The sequence below is a fragment of the Colletotrichum lupini genome, chromosome 3, assembly GCF_023278565.1.
Source record: "Colletotrichum lupini chromosome 3, complete sequence".
NCBI classification, from domain to species: Eukaryota; Fungi; Ascomycota; class Sordariomycetes; order Glomerellales; family Glomerellaceae; genus Colletotrichum; species Colletotrichum lupini.
In genome coordinates, this window is record NC_064676.1 from 4,291,375 (window position 1) to 4,306,476 (window position 15,102).

A 15,102-nucleotide genomic window follows, 5' to 3' on the forward strand; every position below is an offset into this window, starting at 1 on the left:
GTGACGACCCTATACCATCGATCGTGTACCTAGATCGTTATTCGGACTTGATAAGCGCCGGGTAGTCTGGAGGCACTAGAATCAGCAGATGCTCTGCTTGTGATCTTCCCTCGACACTCCCTGGCACGATCCCTCGTCCGTGATGCGCACCGAGCAGACTCCCAAGCCAGACGGTGACCCTACAAAGGATATTGAGTAGCAAGCGCTGGGTACCCGGCGTCTCATCTAAGGCAGCGCAGCTGTCGATTGGCTGGTTGTCGTCACACTTCATCTCACCCCATCTCATATCCCATGCTCATCTTGCGAGCTCTTGGAGGGTGCTTGAACTGACCGGGGGCCACTCGCCGTCGAGTTGCCTCCAAGCGGCCCTTTCCTCCAACCCCTGCCCCATCAACGGGGATCTAGGAAGTGTGGGAGTGTGGATATGAAAAGCCTAGGCAGCCAGGGTGTGTTGGAGGGGTACGCAACTCCAGATGACAAGACAGAAGCCCAGATGCCATTCTCGAATCTTTTGCCGAAAATCAGGCACAGGAAGCACGCGGTCAGGTACTTCCGAGGGCTAAAAATTGGTGGGTATTGGCTTTTGATGAGGACATACCTCAATCGAAAGTGAACTGCTAAGAGACATGGCGAACTGTCTTACTGATTTTGCTGCCAACCAGGAAAGTTGACCACTATACTCCGTACCCGTCTCGCTATAGGCGATAAGAGACTTATGGTCTTGACTCTCCAGTTTTTCCGAACGAATGCCTCATTCTACCGTATCCGCTTGTACCCCTGTTTGAGCCTGTCAGTTTTGCGGATCCTGGTGAAAGTAACGTCCAAGCACTGGTAGACTTGGGACGAAAGATGTGGGAGCTTGTCCCGCTACTTCCCTGCTCGCGCCATTGCGTCAAAGATTATCTTTAACCGTTGCTATCAGCCGTTGTTGTTCGCGAACTCCTCCACCTTGAAGTCTACAAGGAAGCTTATTACTTCCAGACAGGTGCCGGACGTATCACCTGGTAGGTAATGCGAATGCCTATCTGGTTACAACTTACAACAGTGCTTCCATGCCCTAGTCTCTCGCTCCATTGATGCCGCGGAGACTCCGCCGAAGATATCAGGGCCATGACACAGAAAGTTGAATACGTGCGATTCTCTGGGCAATCTACAATTCCTGGCCATACTGTCTGCAGGAATTGAAGGACCTCAAGGTTCGGGCGCTTCCGTCACTCGGTAGAGGCTATATGTGACTCAGTATTGTCTTGTCATCTACAATGCTAGACAGGCTGTGCCTAGTTGAGGAAAGATGGGTTACCGATGGCGGGTTGCAACCTCACCACGTTCGTGGCCCATGCGTCGTCTCCAGGAGCTAGGCCCGTGACCTTCCGTTGTCGTTGTCAGAAATCCCAAGGAAATCCCAAAGAAATCGTTATACGTAAGGTATCCGTAGAGTGCTCGTTGTGATTCAGGGGCAAGTCGCCAAGCGCGATGGAGACCAGTGGTCTGGACCATTAGACCCAGAAAGGCGCATATGGCAATGCGTCGCGCCCATCCTTGATGGATTGAACGACCCTTTCATCTCGCTTTTGCTCTTCATGCATGCTTTGACTTTGTCACCTCTGCAGCACTCGAAAAGGTTGCAGGGCTAGCGGCCCGCGGTGACACAGCTGCCGAGATGTTCCAGCTGCATGGGAAGTGCCTGAACCATTCCATGCCTCAACTCTCAATTGCGGGCGGCATCATCCGATCAAGCGACGCTACGTTGCTGCACGTAGGGCGGCGCGGCAAAGCAGAGCCTCGACCGACGGCCACTACCAGTACCGCTGCCACCACCACAACACTGGCTTCTCGGCGGGCGTGAGGAAGAGCCTCTCAAGTCCGGGACAGCGGACCAGAAAAGACGGCCTGAATCAGTTGAGTAATCTCGCGCAGGCTCAACTCGGAAGATTGTCATGACAGCAACTCTGCGATTCGAGGTGTCGTAACAGCGAAGCGCTCGTGAGCAGGCCGCTACTTCACATCAATCCTGACGTGCCGCTTGACAGGCCAGAAAAATCAACATTGGGTTATTGAATGATCCGCCAACGAGGTCACTTCTCGGGAGATGTGATTTCATCTGAGAGTTGGGACGAACTAGAGTTGACGATGGACGATGATCAAAGAGCATATTGCCCAAAGGTTCTATGTCCGCTTCCACCTTCACTTGCAGGACTTGATCTGGCATGATGCGCAGCCAGGATATGCCATCAAAAAAAGAAGCAGCCGCACTTGACGATGGTCTTCCCGAATTATGCTGTGGTGTTCCGCTGCACCCCGCATTTCCTTAGTTGTCGTTGTTGGCCCTGTCGCCGCAAGTCTCGGAGCATCGTCCCTTGAAAACCTTGCCGATCAAACCTGATCTGAATCATCCCAACGTCTTCGGAACTGACAGACATCAGACAACCGAGTCCCCTGGCACCCCGAACAGCAAAGGGACAGAAAAAAGCTCGGCCCGTTGTGTTGTGATTTTTTTCTTCCCCAACAAGCTCCACCCCTCTGTTAAGGAAGGTCTCTGATCTATCCAATTCTGGGATGGATCAATAGGGAGTGATCATGCGTGTCACAGTTCATGGTTGTCATGCGTCTTCTACCTCGGCCTGCTCCCGAGGCCACGAGTATTGCGCTGTAGAGACTAGAGTTGACCCATAGGTGTCGCGGTTTCCCCCGCGTCCAACAATACTCCTTCTGCTGCCCTCGAAGCCACGACTGGTTGCCTCGCTTGCCTAAGGACCTCGTGGAATGTAACACTCTTGGTCGCCTCTACCAGTCTGTGTGGCGTTCGTTCTCATTGTACCATACGACACGAGCATTGCCAGCTTGCCAGGCACGTGCCAGGCTGAGAACCTAGGTCACAGTTTGAGGTATCATTGTCTTGTAGAGATCGCCGGCCCAGCCAACCGACAGGGCTTAGGCAACCCGGCCCAGGACATATGGTCGTGCCTTTTCCGCACAAGGCATTCCTGAGCTCGAAGAGAGGCTTCTCTTTCGGTCCTAGCGTAGACGAGCTGAGCCGCTAGCTAACGGGATCCTAGTGTAGATGGGGAAAAGGACCGTATTGTGGTGGTGTATGTTCCGCCCACACCTCGCTCCTCAACTCCAGATTTGCGCAAAAAATGATCGACCCTCCAGCTATCCGGGGCGTCGTACATGCCACGAAAGGATCGCCGCAATCTGGCGCACTTCAGTTGAAGCCAGACTGGCGACACTGCCGTCGATCTCGCGACAGGGACCGGCGCTGGACAACGCGACTAGGATAGCGATACCATCTTTTGCTCGTCCAGATCTAGGGAACTCTGCGAGACAACCGTATGGATGGATCCCTGCCGTGTCAGACACCTTCAACTCCGAGTTTCCTGTTGTAGATCCCGAGGCTCCTCGCGATATTCGGCAGTGGACCTGTGGGTTTCGCTCCGCCCACTTGCCAATCTCTAGTCCTCCGGATAACCTCTTTCCTTGATGCAGGGAACCCGCCAACATACTCTGACTTCCGCAAACCCTGGCTCGGCACAGATACTCGCAGTGTTCCGGAGGTTCTGCTACAAGACCTAGGCAGGCCTGCATGGCGTGCGTCGACGTCACTCAAGAGTTTGATCTTCTCTCATCCTTGCCCTTCTTGTGTCCGTTGTTGATCACTCCGGACATGTTAGTGGCAGTCAAGAGACGGTCGATCACGACTGGAAATTAGACTGTGATCCGCTTGTGGTTATGAGGCTGTAAAAGCGAGAAAGGTCAGCCGGGCTCCCAACTGTCCTGCTGGTTGAGTCATGGTTTGTTGACTGTCGGATCGCAGCTTTATCCGACTGGATATCAAAGTCAAATCCGGATGCTATGCTTCAGAAGTCCATAGGTGAGATATTCGGAGGGTCGGCGCCTTGCATCAGTCATGGCGCATCCAGAGCTGAGCACTTGTATACTGCTTCAGATGTGAGGTCGCCACCAACACCAGGCTATGCGAGGACCTTGGGACGCTTGCTTGAGACTCGTCAATGCCGGTTCCGAGGTCGGAGCAACCTTTCCGCACGTAATATCTAGAACTCGAGGCGCGGTGGGGATGGGAGCATATAGGTACAGCCTGAATGTATGATGAGGCCAAACCGGTCAGGAATTTGACGTCCGTGTTGATGAGCGGTCGACGATCTGGTTAGACGCACCCCAAACGCAGCCGAGTATGCTCTTCAAGGTGTTCCACACTCACTTCGCTCTCGTAGTGTAGTTCGTTCAACTCCTGTAGGCGGTGTAGTTGATGGAGGCGATTTTAGATGATGATTAGGAGGGGGGCGGGGAGGCTAGAACAGTGGTAGAAGATGGCGAGCTCTAAGTTTGAGCAGAAGATGAACCTCAAGTAAGTAGCGAAGCAGCGCGGAATCTGTGACAAGCTTGGATAAGACAACAAGAGTACCAGGCTCAGGAGGAGCCACCGTCGGCCAAAAGCAGGACCGTTTCCTTCTCCTCTTCTTCTTCTCCTGGAAGGATCGTAACGGAAGGCAAGATATCGCCACATGTGTAGGATATCTGCCCACGCCAACGTGTTGGGAACTTGGGATCAAACGGAAGGCACATCAAATGGAAGTAACGGCGGCTCGGGTTCGCTAGAGACCTCCTGCTCCTCCTCCTTCGGATAGTCTCCCCGAAAGACGGGAAGTGAAGGTTTACACGGTTCTGAACCCTCCAAGGGCAGGCGCCAGCAGATAGACCGGCCACACACAAGACAGGAAGGCATGAACTGTCAGGTTCCTTCGAATTTCAGAAATCGCATGACATATTCAGCCCCAACATATTCTTACTGCTTTGACACCTTCAGGCTATCATAGAAGTTGGCGTCGCCGAATCAAGCACAACTTTGGGACCGATTCTAGAGTCTGGTGAATATTAATCCTCACCGGCGTACCAAACAACAGTTTCTGCTACTGTATCATACCGTACAGCTCTCCAGTAATAACCCGATGGAACGATAGATACAGATCTTGAGGTGAGTGTCCCTTTTTGATGATTTCCTCTGGTGCTCACGGAAGCCTATTATTCTCAACTAGCGTTCGACCGATACCAACGTATGCCATTATGAATATTATGCTCTCCTTGCAGGGCTCTGTGTCCCTTTCCGTCGCAACTCGTTCCCCTCTATCCTGGAAGAACGAGCCTTTTCGGAAAGTCGCCGAAAGGTTGATGGGCAAGGCTTGACCAGGCCCCTCGAGAAGAGACAAGAAACACAGCTGCAAGCCTCAATTTCAATCAAGCAGCCGTCCCAAGTTGGACGCTCCAAACTGCCTTGTCAAGAGAAGAAGGCCACTCCGCCGAGTATCTCCATAAAACCAACACGGCCTAGGATTCTCCGTACCAGACTGTCAAAGGCCGCGCTCTACGGCTTCCAATCGTGAGTTCATCTAGTAGCCTCCTCAAGACGCCCTTCAAAGTCAAACTATGACACCCATGGGCAACATCGACGTTGGGCGTCGCAACGACGAAAATTGCAATGCTTCTCGGAAACTTCACAACCTCGCAGGACAGGCCCTTATCTGGGTCACAGTAATGCGTTGTCGAAGCCCGATAGCAATCATTTTATCCGTGTATCAACGTGCGAGTCACTGCGAGGGGCTGCTGTCCAATGTGGAGTCGAACCGGAAATCACGCGCAGAACTTCTCCTCGAGCGCATCAGTTCGCCGGCCACACTCGGCGAAAAGAAAGTATGAGGTGGGATCGTCCTACCTACTCAACAAGGCATGTGGGCTTGCGGGCGTCCGAACGGGGACCGTTCTCCGTAACGTAAGGATGGACACACGGAGCAGCTGGTGATCTCCGACCCGGACCGGTCGCTTGTAAGTCAAAGAGGACGAACTCTGAGGTTTTAACGGCGACCATCAATTTCTACAGCGTTATGACGTCGAGTCGACACGATTCTCAATGGTGCTGTTCACCCAAGCGAAAACCATAGGACCTCATTCAATGTAGAAAAATCCGATTCGCATACTCAGTTGCGGCAGACCGGCACCGATCGATTAGCCCCATATAACCCGGAACAGCGATGCCAACTACGGCCCCACCATCCCGCGCCGACGTCCCGGCACTGGCGCTTGGGGGGACGGAAGACCATCCAAAGGTAGCACATGAAACCAGCCAGCAGCGGCCAAAGCACCGAAGAAATGGCACACGGCAACCGGGCGTATCCGTTCCACACGTTTACAATTTATCCAAAAGGTTTCCTCTGCCATTTGCCCTACCGATTTCCGAGCGAGAGTCACGTTCTGGCTCTGTCTTTGCTCAGAAAGATCAGGTGAAGAACCGTGGCTCCTTATCTAAGGGCAGTCAGTCTACTTCGAGGTGTCCCTCACAAACCGTAAACAAACTTCTCGCAACCGTAACTCCCATCCCATCAAGCTTTTGCAGCCACGGAAGACTGAAGGAGGGACGAAGGATGGCCAACACCTCTCCCTCTCGGAGCCCCTCCCCGCATCGACGTCAGTAAACCACCTACCAGCCAAACTCAGTTCCTCTGATCCAGTGCCGTCTCTCGTCCGTTACCTTCCCCCCCTCCACCAACTAGCTCTTCAGCCTCGGTTTCGTCAAATAAGCCGCCCTGTCATCGCCAAAGTCACAACCCAAAAAAGCCAAACAGGCCTACTCCCTGCTTGACCTGCTTGACCTGCTATCTCTCAGAGTCCCACGGGCGACCCAAGCAACCGGTGCACCGGCAGAGGCTTTCCAAAAAGACACAGGCAACGATATCGCTGCTAGGGGGAACATTCTCACACCCACCATAATCAGTAATCAAGACTGCAAAGGAGAAAGATATCCAATGGTAATCTGTCGCATTTCAGAATTTGACCTCGAACTTGCTGAAGCATGACATCGCCGATCGTGGTAGAAGATTCCTGGACATCATTAGCTTGACGTTTGCCTCGATCGAATAATGAATCGTCAGCCATGATCCCTTTCCCGCTCCCCCTCCCGTCTGTGCTCCCACCGACTTTGCCCACGTTCATTTGCGCAAATGGATGGATGTCATGTCAGCCAAGCCTGCATGCGCGCATACGTTACCATTACAAGTTTAAGCTCATTACGGTCAGGCCCTAGGTGCATGTGTCATAAAACAAACGCCAAAGATAAGAAAAATCATGATGAGAGTCAAGAAACTTGTTAATTTCTGGGAAAACCACCCGCGTCTGGTAGGTCCTCCCTGGTATCATCTAATGCCCGCCCGATTCAAATAGAAGTATGTACAAGTGTTGTTGAAGAAACAGTATGGACCTTTGTCCGGTTGACTGGACGCCGGCCCTCTGTCAATTAGTGCGTGAAGTACCAATTTCCCTCCCCTCTTCTATGGGCCTGCAGGAACGGTCTCGACGTGCTCTCTCGATTGTAGTGAAACTCAAAAAAACGCCGCTTTGTGATTTAAGGTTGATTGTAGGTGATGATGATGACTCGCTGAATTTCCGCAAACGGTGTTCAGACGTCGAGTCACGCCAAGCCTGCTCCCGCTCATAGCGCAAACAAGACAGCGGCGAAACCGGCAATCATGAGCGAGATGGAAGCGCCGCTTGTAGAGGCGGCACCGGGGAAAGGCACGATGGAGCTTGTCGGCGAAGAGGTGGCGGTAGGGGCGGCGCCGGTTCCGCTCATGGTCGCCGCAGTAGTGGTGGAGCAATTGTCGTGCGTGTCGGGCTTGGTGATGAGCTTGAAGTTGGCGCAGCTGATGCGAGTCTTGTTGGCGAAGTGGAAGACGAAGCTGCGGTTACCGAAGAAGGAGCCGGGGCCCTCGACGATGGAGAGGTAAGGGTCGACGTAGGTCTTTTCGTAGTCGACGGCGACGGCGCCGTGCTTGCCGCTCAGGTCACCGACCTGGCACGTCTCGGGCTTGGAGCTATCGCATTTGGTGGCCTCGCCGCGGATGAAGGGATCGAGATGGGCGAGCGTCTTGGTGCAGTTGCCATCCTCGGGGACGGGGTCAACGTGGAGGTGGTAGGCTGGAGGGTGTTAGTCGCAACGAAAATAAGAAATGAAAATTGAGGGAATGCGCATACTGAAAGGACCGCCCTCCTTGGGAAGGTTCGAGAATCGGACCTTGAATTCGACACCCTTGCCATCGGGGGCAGTCACGGCGACGATGGAGCCCTGGACGTTGCCCTCAAGAGAGCCGGCCTTGTAGAAGGGCTTCTCGGGAAGGACAGCCTCGTAAACAACACCGGCCGGGTTGGAGACGATGGTGGCATCGCCAAGTTCCTGAGAGTCATGTTAGTACGCTTGAATCCTAGCATGTGAATTGAAGACGTGGTGACATACGCCAGTGGACTGGGAAGCGACACGGCCAACAGCCGCGGCGGCGATGATGGAGACGACGGAGAAGGACTTCATTCTGGCGGTGATAATCTTGTTGTAATATCCTAGGTTGCTGAGGGGCGGGATAAAACTGGTTGGAATGCGGCAAGCGATGATCAAGGGCGAGCTTGTGAAGTTGGGGGTTAAGTGAAGGGTAAGAGGGGTTGGGAGAGCTTCTTAAAAGAATAAGAGACCGTGGGGATGCCCAGACCAAGTGATGATCCAACTGGGGAGGTAGTGAGCGTAGGTTGGAATTGGAAAGCTAATGGAGATCTGCAAACGGCAAGAAGGTATTGGGTTGAGACTCTTTATGGCCCACACACACGCTCACTCACACGAGAGAGAGACTCGAGAGAGATGTGATGAGGATGGGACCAACGACAGCCCCCAATGCCACGGTAGCTTGGCACCCTACAGGCCGGTATGTATACGGAATGCCAACGGCAGGGTGAATGACCGCACCCCGGCTGCGCTAGCTCCAGATTAATCAAAGAAAGGAACGAGAGTCAAGAGGAGGCCACAACATCGGATGCTTTGAGCCATCATGTATTTCGTACGACCAGGGGGGAAGAGGAGTGGAAGGGGATGTAGTGTAGAAACGGCAGCTAGCTGTCGGCGCATCTAGGCGAATGAGAAGAATGTTTCTCTCGCAAGGTACGTATCGAAGCTTTGCGCTGCCGGGGTGGACCTTGTGCGCCCTGTGCTACGAGAGAAGAGATGATGGAAGGGCAAGCTGCATCTGCAAGCTGCAAGAGGGAGAGTCAGAGGAGGAGGAGGGCCAGGGGTTGGGGGGGACGTCAAAGAGACAAGGCAGGCAGGTGAGTTCGCAGGCGGTAGGTAGAAGGGACCGTCTTGCTCTTTCGTGAGTCGTGACGGGCAAAGGAAAGTTCAACTCAATGACAAGGAGACTGGCCATTGCCTCAATAGCTGACGGGGTTTATCTTACTAGTATTGATTAGAGTACGGATACTTCGGTACGGGAAGCGGAAGCGAACACAACCTCCTTCACTCTGAGTATTCGCAGTCAGGATGAATAGATGGTCAATAGCTACGAATGAAGTCCCTGTCCCACGCCTAGAGATCTCCATGACATGGTCGAGCCAAGCAAGCACCAACCTCGGGACTTTTGATAGTGTATCCGTAGCTGTAAGGGCCGGCAGGGGCTGCAAGGCGAGGAAAGGAAACACACAGAGAAGGGCCAGAATCCTGGTAGGCATCTTGCCCGATTTGGCATCTCGCTTGCTGGGATTTGGTGCGGGAACAGCGGAGGGTAAGACAGGCGGATGAGCTCGCGCCAGGAGCGACGGGAGGGATGGGCGCAAGGGAAGGGAAATCCATTAGCTGCCACTGGGCAGACGAGACTGGAGTAGCAACGCTGAACTCTGGGCCACCACATACATTGCATGGAACAAAAACAAATAGGCGGTTGGTGATGTCTGACTTTTGTTTTCCCATGCACTGCGCCACCTTGGAAACTCATTTCGCCCCTGCCAATCAGAAATAGACTGCGCGCTCCAAAGAAACGTGCCAACGGCGAACACAAGTTCGGGGGCTTTTGGGGGCACGCAGCTCGCAGATGCGTACAGATACTTATGTTGCTGAACATGCAGATAGCCGCTCAAAGAGCAGGGCAAGGCTGACGAGTCGGTGGTCGTGGAAAGAGGGAAGCTCAAAGTTAGACAGAGAAGCAGTGTCACTACATGTCAGAATTCTGCCAAACAAATGACCAAGAGCATTGGTAGAAACAGAGGCTGAGGTAGAAACGGCGGCTATCCAGCCTCCTCTTGACGTACAGCTGTCCGTCTGCCTTGTTGTTGGTTTCAATGATGGAAATGAGCCTGCTCTACCACGAGCCTGGGGAGAGGTAGGCCTTGATTTATCCCAGGCACCAAAGAAATTGTCTTTTGGTACTTGCGGGCGCATGAGCGTGTGACGGACTATGTTGGTGTTGAGTGGATATGATGCCCATGGTAACGATGATGTTCATGATGACATTGATGTTGGCGGGCTGAACATAAAGGTGGTGGAGGCGGAATTCCATGGGGGCCTCGCTTCAGGCCGCCATAAGCTGTGGGCCAGTGAACAGTCGGCCTTTCTCAGCGTGCCCGTTGAACAAGCACCTTGTCCCGTCATAGACATCCTGGCTTGCATCCCCGACCCAACCAACGTCCAGCTGAGGGGCTCCTGATGCGAGTTGTGAGTGACATCTGTGAGCTCGGATGCTCTACCAGTCGTCTTCTGCATCCAAGCGCGCTGTCTCCTTCGCTCAGATGAGTCCGTCACTTTACCCACTCACTCACTCTTACCACATGGAATCCATTAGGCGCGTTTTGAAAGACAACGGCTTCTGCGAGGTCCCGTATTCGACTGTCCGTCCCTTGACCTAGGACCTTGATCAAAACTGTTGCCAGCATGACAGGGGCTGATGAACGGCCCCCGCAGACTCAGACGCACTTTGGTGCCAGGCGGGAAATAGAATAATGGGCAGATGGTTGGGTTGGTGACTGGAAATTTGGGGGTAGTTGCAGACTGCAGACACCGGAACCCTGACGATGAACATCACCCAAACATTGGCTCTCCGCTCCCAACGCTGGTTTGCTTGGCTCAGAGCTGGCTTTCTTTTCTCCTGTGCCTCTCTCTCCCCTTCTAATATGTTTCAGCAAGCCCACCCCGGGCCCTTGCAGTTTGTTCAGCCCATTTGGACCAACACATCTACCAGAGACCAGCTCGGAATGTTTCTTTCAGGTAAGGCGAATGTCGGTAACGATATCCCCATGACCAGCAGTGCCGCCTCCTTTCCAAGGCCATGCAGTTGGACTGTTTTGATAGACCCCATTCAATATCGCTCTGTGAAATTGGCTCGCAAACATGTTGTTAAAGCCCTCTGGGCAGGGCTCAGGACTCAAGAGACTCACCTCGGGCTAGTATCCATTGGCGAAGCGCAGACGTACCTCAAACCACCAAGGAGAAGAAGTCAGCAGGGCGCAAGTCGTGCGAGTGTGACACAGGAAGATGCTTCCCCGAACTTGCATCCATCCTCTATGTGCCCTCTCAATGTGCGTGCTGTGCCACCTTGCCTTGGCTTGCCTAGCCCCTCCAAATTGTTCCAATAAAGTGCTTGTAGCATGCTAATTATCGATGGACTCACCATGTTGCCCTGCCCACCCGTACTGGTTGGTTGACAAGTTTCAAGTTCCATTCCGAGCCGAAGAGCAGCGTTACTAGCGCTGACCGGCTGGGAAGATGCGTGGTGGGTGGGAAGTTTTCGGCGCCAGTGCCTTGCAGATCGCTTGTGACTCTGCTAGTCTCGATTGATTGGCATTCCAACCCTGGCAAGGCTTCCCGATGCAGTCACCAGTCACCCACGTTGTAAGACAAGGTCTTATTGGCCCCCAGGCCCTGGACCACCTCTTCCAAAGGCTTATGAGCGCTAGCAGCCAAAGCTAGAGAGTCTGGTACGAAAATCCAGGACAGTGTGGAGTGGGATTGTTCCGATACCCGGTCGTAGAGAACCACCAGAGATGCGCCAACCTTTGGTGGTGTTTCGAAAGGGTGCAGTTGTAAGCTGCAGAGCGTTCTCGCCGTGTGGAAAGGGTTTCCTCATTCGTAGCCAAGCTTGAGTCGAACATCACTCATAGGGTCGAATGACTCTCTCGATGACCTGAGCTCGTCTTCTCATCCTATCCTGTCAACCTCTTCTCGTCATGCAGCGGTGACGGCCATCGTCCCGTTTGCGCAATCGGCACCTCTGTGCCACTGTCGTCAGAACATTCGCTCTGCCGACATGACGAAAGATCAACGCTTGGTGTGGACGTCTGTATCCAAGGCACAGGATGAAGGACATGCTCTCCTTTGGGTCGTCTTCGGGGATGCACAAAGGACATGCCAAAGGTCTGTTCACCTATCCTAAAAGCTTGAGTGTACTGCGAGTGTTTCAAGAGAAACGAAATCTGGTGATACCCAAAAGTTTGGCGATATCGTATAGTTCTGTTCGGAGGTGGACCATCCGTCTGGGTCCAAAGTTGCTGTTTCAGCTTGTCATGTCACTGCCCAAGCGATGAACACATTGGCGGCCCTGCCGTTTGGCTGCTTTGCTAGCTTGATCCCAGACTGCCAGCAACAGATACCGCCCGGTCAACTTCTTATCAGGCGAACTGCTGCCCACTGGTCCTGTCAACACCGGTGACAAACGGCCGTCTCTTGGCATTCGATCTTTCGTGGTTTAAGCTTCTTCCATATCGATGCACCGTTGCTCCACTGCTAGATGGGCTAGAACCGTTCGGAATCTGAGCAGAGCCTCCACTTAGCAATAGATAGCACAGAACACCGTTCCCAAGGTGTCAGGTGACGGTTTAGCACGTCTAGCTCAGACTGGCCTCGGGCCTGATTCTTTGCACGCTAGACCTGGCGTCACCTTGTGCAGCTTCTCTTCATGGATTTTCCCCCTTGACCAACATGCGCTTGCAAATTCCGTCGTTATTTTTCTCCAGTATCGTATTGCCCAAGGTCGGGGTAGAGGGAACGCGTTTCAGGCTTCAGGGTTCTGAGCAGACGAAACCATTGGGGGCCGACTTTGCCTATCATGAAAGTCTATGTGGGACGGCAAGGACGGCCAGGTCGGATCCTTGCGACCAGGAACCTGAGGCGACTAACGGCTGTAGTCGCCGGCAGAGCTTCGTATTTTCCAAAACCATGGTTGATCGGGGATGGGTCTGCTGCGATCTCACGGGGACGATCCGATGCACCTCGAGATCCGGGAAGGACCATATCCGTCCAAATTCGGCGGGACACGCAGATTTTCCTAAAGAGCCATTGCAGATTGACTGATGGTACATATCGATCTTGAATCTTAAGCTGCTTTAGTGTGAAAATGAGCATGTATCCGCCATATGGAATAGGATGATTGAGTTGCAGAACAGAGGTCCGGGCACAGACTTGCGAGCGGCCCCACCCGCGCCGAGGCGTGGCCGGGCGGTAAACTCGGCGGGTCTTTCTTCCGTCCGTGTGTGGCTAGTGGGCGGCTGACTGATGTGTGGCTGGACTGGACAGTGGCTGTAACTTCGAGCCTGGTAAGTCAGGCAAGCTTATTGGACGTCACCGAACTGGTGTGGAGCTCGGCGAGATAGGTAGCAGCAACAGCCTCGACCTTCGCGATCACTGCCAACGACGCCGCCACACGCATCACGACCCAACGACTTCGCATTCGTGCTTCATCAGACATACAGCCAAGAAATCAGGCCTCCGCCACAAACCGCAAACATGAAGCCTGTCGTCAGTGCCATGCAAGCATGGCAATGGTACGCCCTCCCCCGATGCAGCATCCCCCTTGAGCCAAGCTTCCGAATACTAATTCGCCTTCATTCGATAGCACTGTCATCTCCGTTTTCGCGATCGTTATCCTCGGTGTTCTCGGCATTCTATTCAAGCAAAACCACCCCGAGCTCGTCGGTAGCGAGGAAGACCCCAAGGACGGCGGCGCTGTTGCGGGCACCATCTTCGTGTCTGTGATGATCTACATCGTACGTCACGCACCCTCCTCCTATACATATCGGCAACAAATGCCCGCGCTTGCGAGGAACCAAGTTACTAACCGCCAACACTAGGGTTTCTTCGTTTTCTGCGGCTTCCAGGGCCTTCTCCACGTCCGGGAGAATAGACGAGGCGCGATCGCATTGTAATGATATGGAGAAGGGGGTTATTGGAATGTGCAGAGCATGGCATCAAAAACACATTATGGTTTTCCTGGCGTTTGGCATCACGTTGTTGAATTTTTGTATGGCACAGCTCAGGCACCCGCCTCTGCCTGCGGCGGGTTCCTCAGCCGGATGGGAGGAGGAGGGCCAGCTCTGTTGAGAGCGTTGTTCCAGGACTTGAGCTTGTAGTTATTAGCATGCCGCTATGAAAGAGCAGGAGGGAGCATGGGTTTCGATGTACGAAAGATATTCTTTTTAGAGGCCCGCGCGGAGTTTCGTATATAATGAGCAAGCGTAAGCTCTTGTTATCAAAGGCGCGAAGTGAAATCTTTTGAACAACTTTCTGCGCTCGTGTTGAAGTTCTGACTTGGCCAGATACACTCTCATAGTGAGGTGGCTTGCGGGCCTGGGCGAGAAACACATCTCGACGACGGAGACGTGGAAATGAGCCTGCAAGTCAGAATATCAATTCTCACCACATCATTACGGCTATTACTTACCATGGTGTGATAGTTCTTCTATCCTACACTGTGCATAGCCTGCTATGTCTGATGCTTCGGCTAGAGTCTACCCATCATATTCCTAGCTACATCGAGGATTTGGTACCTTACACTAGACGTGATGCAAACTACGCTTAATGATTGAGAAATCACTTCAGCTAGCACGTTTCCAATTGCTAAGTCCCTCTGAAGTGTGTTTATTGAACCGGGCTGGCGTGGCGATCCAGGTATGTCCGAATGGTCTGCCGGCTCTAATCTACTGACCCGGATTGGAACCTACTATTTATGCCATCAATTCTGAAGGACGGTGATTTTGATTGCCAACTCCGTATTGAGGAGTAATGTGTGCGTATGCTCCAAAAAGTGCGGTGGATTAAGGAGGCATTTGTCTGCGACTAAACGCGTGGTAATTTGGCTGATTTGCAACATTCTGCAAGCGTAGTTAGCAGTGCATTTCACATGGAGTCATTGATTTACTGAACTGCTACTGTTTCTGCGAGATACAAAGACAGTTCGAGGCAGGTACTTTGAGCTTGCGTAACTACACCGAGGCTAACTTCGGCGATCGCATCTT

General features: G+C 53.1%; 5 protein-coding genes across 5 annotated transcripts; 3 read left to right on the forward strand and 2 right to left on the reverse strand.

Moving 5' to 3' along the window:
* Positions 1–715: 715 nt before the first annotated feature.
* CLUP02_06053 (uncharacterized protein) lies at positions 716–7,382 on the forward strand (the record flags this gene model as incomplete). Its single annotated transcript, XM_049285057.1, has 37 exons — positions 716–789; positions 850–994; positions 1,062–1,122; positions 1,179–1,218; positions 1,271–1,325; positions 1,455–1,597; positions 1,653–1,861; positions 1,918–1,961; positions 2,031–2,074; positions 2,148–2,170; positions 2,219–2,262; positions 2,313–2,522; positions 2,591–2,639; positions 2,674–2,733; positions 2,792–2,885; positions 2,936–3,020; positions 3,125–3,422; positions 3,487–3,598; positions 3,672–3,712; positions 3,815–4,024; positions 4,113–4,204; positions 4,326–4,366; positions 4,401–4,593; positions 4,647–4,754; positions 4,826–4,886; positions 5,107–5,395; positions 5,436–5,706; positions 5,809–5,838; positions 5,894–5,926; positions 6,004–6,077; positions 6,144–6,261; positions 6,326–6,532; positions 6,612–6,818; positions 6,862–6,911; positions 7,031–7,093; positions 7,190–7,232; positions 7,308–7,382. 37 exons carry the CDS (start codon positions 716–718, stop codon positions 7,380–7,382), a joined length of 3,996 nt encoding a protein of 1,331 aa, XP_049142200.1.
* Positions 7,383–7,498: 116 nt separating this feature from the next.
* Positions 7,499–8,371, reverse strand: CLUP02_06054 (superoxide dismutase; the record flags this gene model as incomplete). Its single annotated transcript, XM_049285058.1, has 3 exons — positions 7,499–7,983; positions 8,041–8,239; positions 8,300–8,371. The coding sequence occupies 3 exons, from the start codon at positions 8,369–8,371 to the stop codon at positions 7,499–7,501; spliced, it is 756 nt and encodes a 251-aa protein (XP_049142201.1).
* A 2,516-nt stretch (positions 8,372–10,887) lies between these two features.
* CLUP02_06055 (uncharacterized protein) lies at positions 10,888–11,448 on the forward strand (the record flags this gene model as incomplete). Its single annotated transcript, XM_049285059.1, has 1 exon — positions 10,888–11,448. The coding sequence occupies one exon, from the start codon at positions 10,888–10,890 to the stop codon at positions 11,446–11,448; it is 561 nt and encodes a 186-aa protein (XP_049142202.1).
* A 2,146-nt stretch (positions 11,449–13,594) lies between these two features.
* Positions 13,595–14,013, forward strand: CLUP02_06056 (uncharacterized protein; the record flags this gene model as incomplete). The annotated part of the gene is made up of 3 exons (XM_049285060.1): positions 13,595–13,632; positions 13,704–13,854; positions 13,939–14,013. 3 exons carry the CDS (start codon positions 13,595–13,597, stop codon positions 14,011–14,013), a joined length of 264 nt encoding a protein of 87 aa, XP_049142203.1.
* Positions 14,014–14,120: 107 nt separating this feature from the next.
* On the reverse strand, positions 14,121–14,451 carry CLUP02_06057 (uncharacterized protein; the record flags this gene model as incomplete). Its single annotated transcript, XM_049285061.1, has 2 exons — positions 14,121–14,211; positions 14,357–14,451. 2 exons carry the CDS (start codon positions 14,449–14,451, stop codon positions 14,121–14,123), a joined length of 186 nt encoding a protein of 61 aa, XP_049142204.1.
* Between the last annotated feature and the right edge of the window lie 651 nt (positions 14,452–15,102).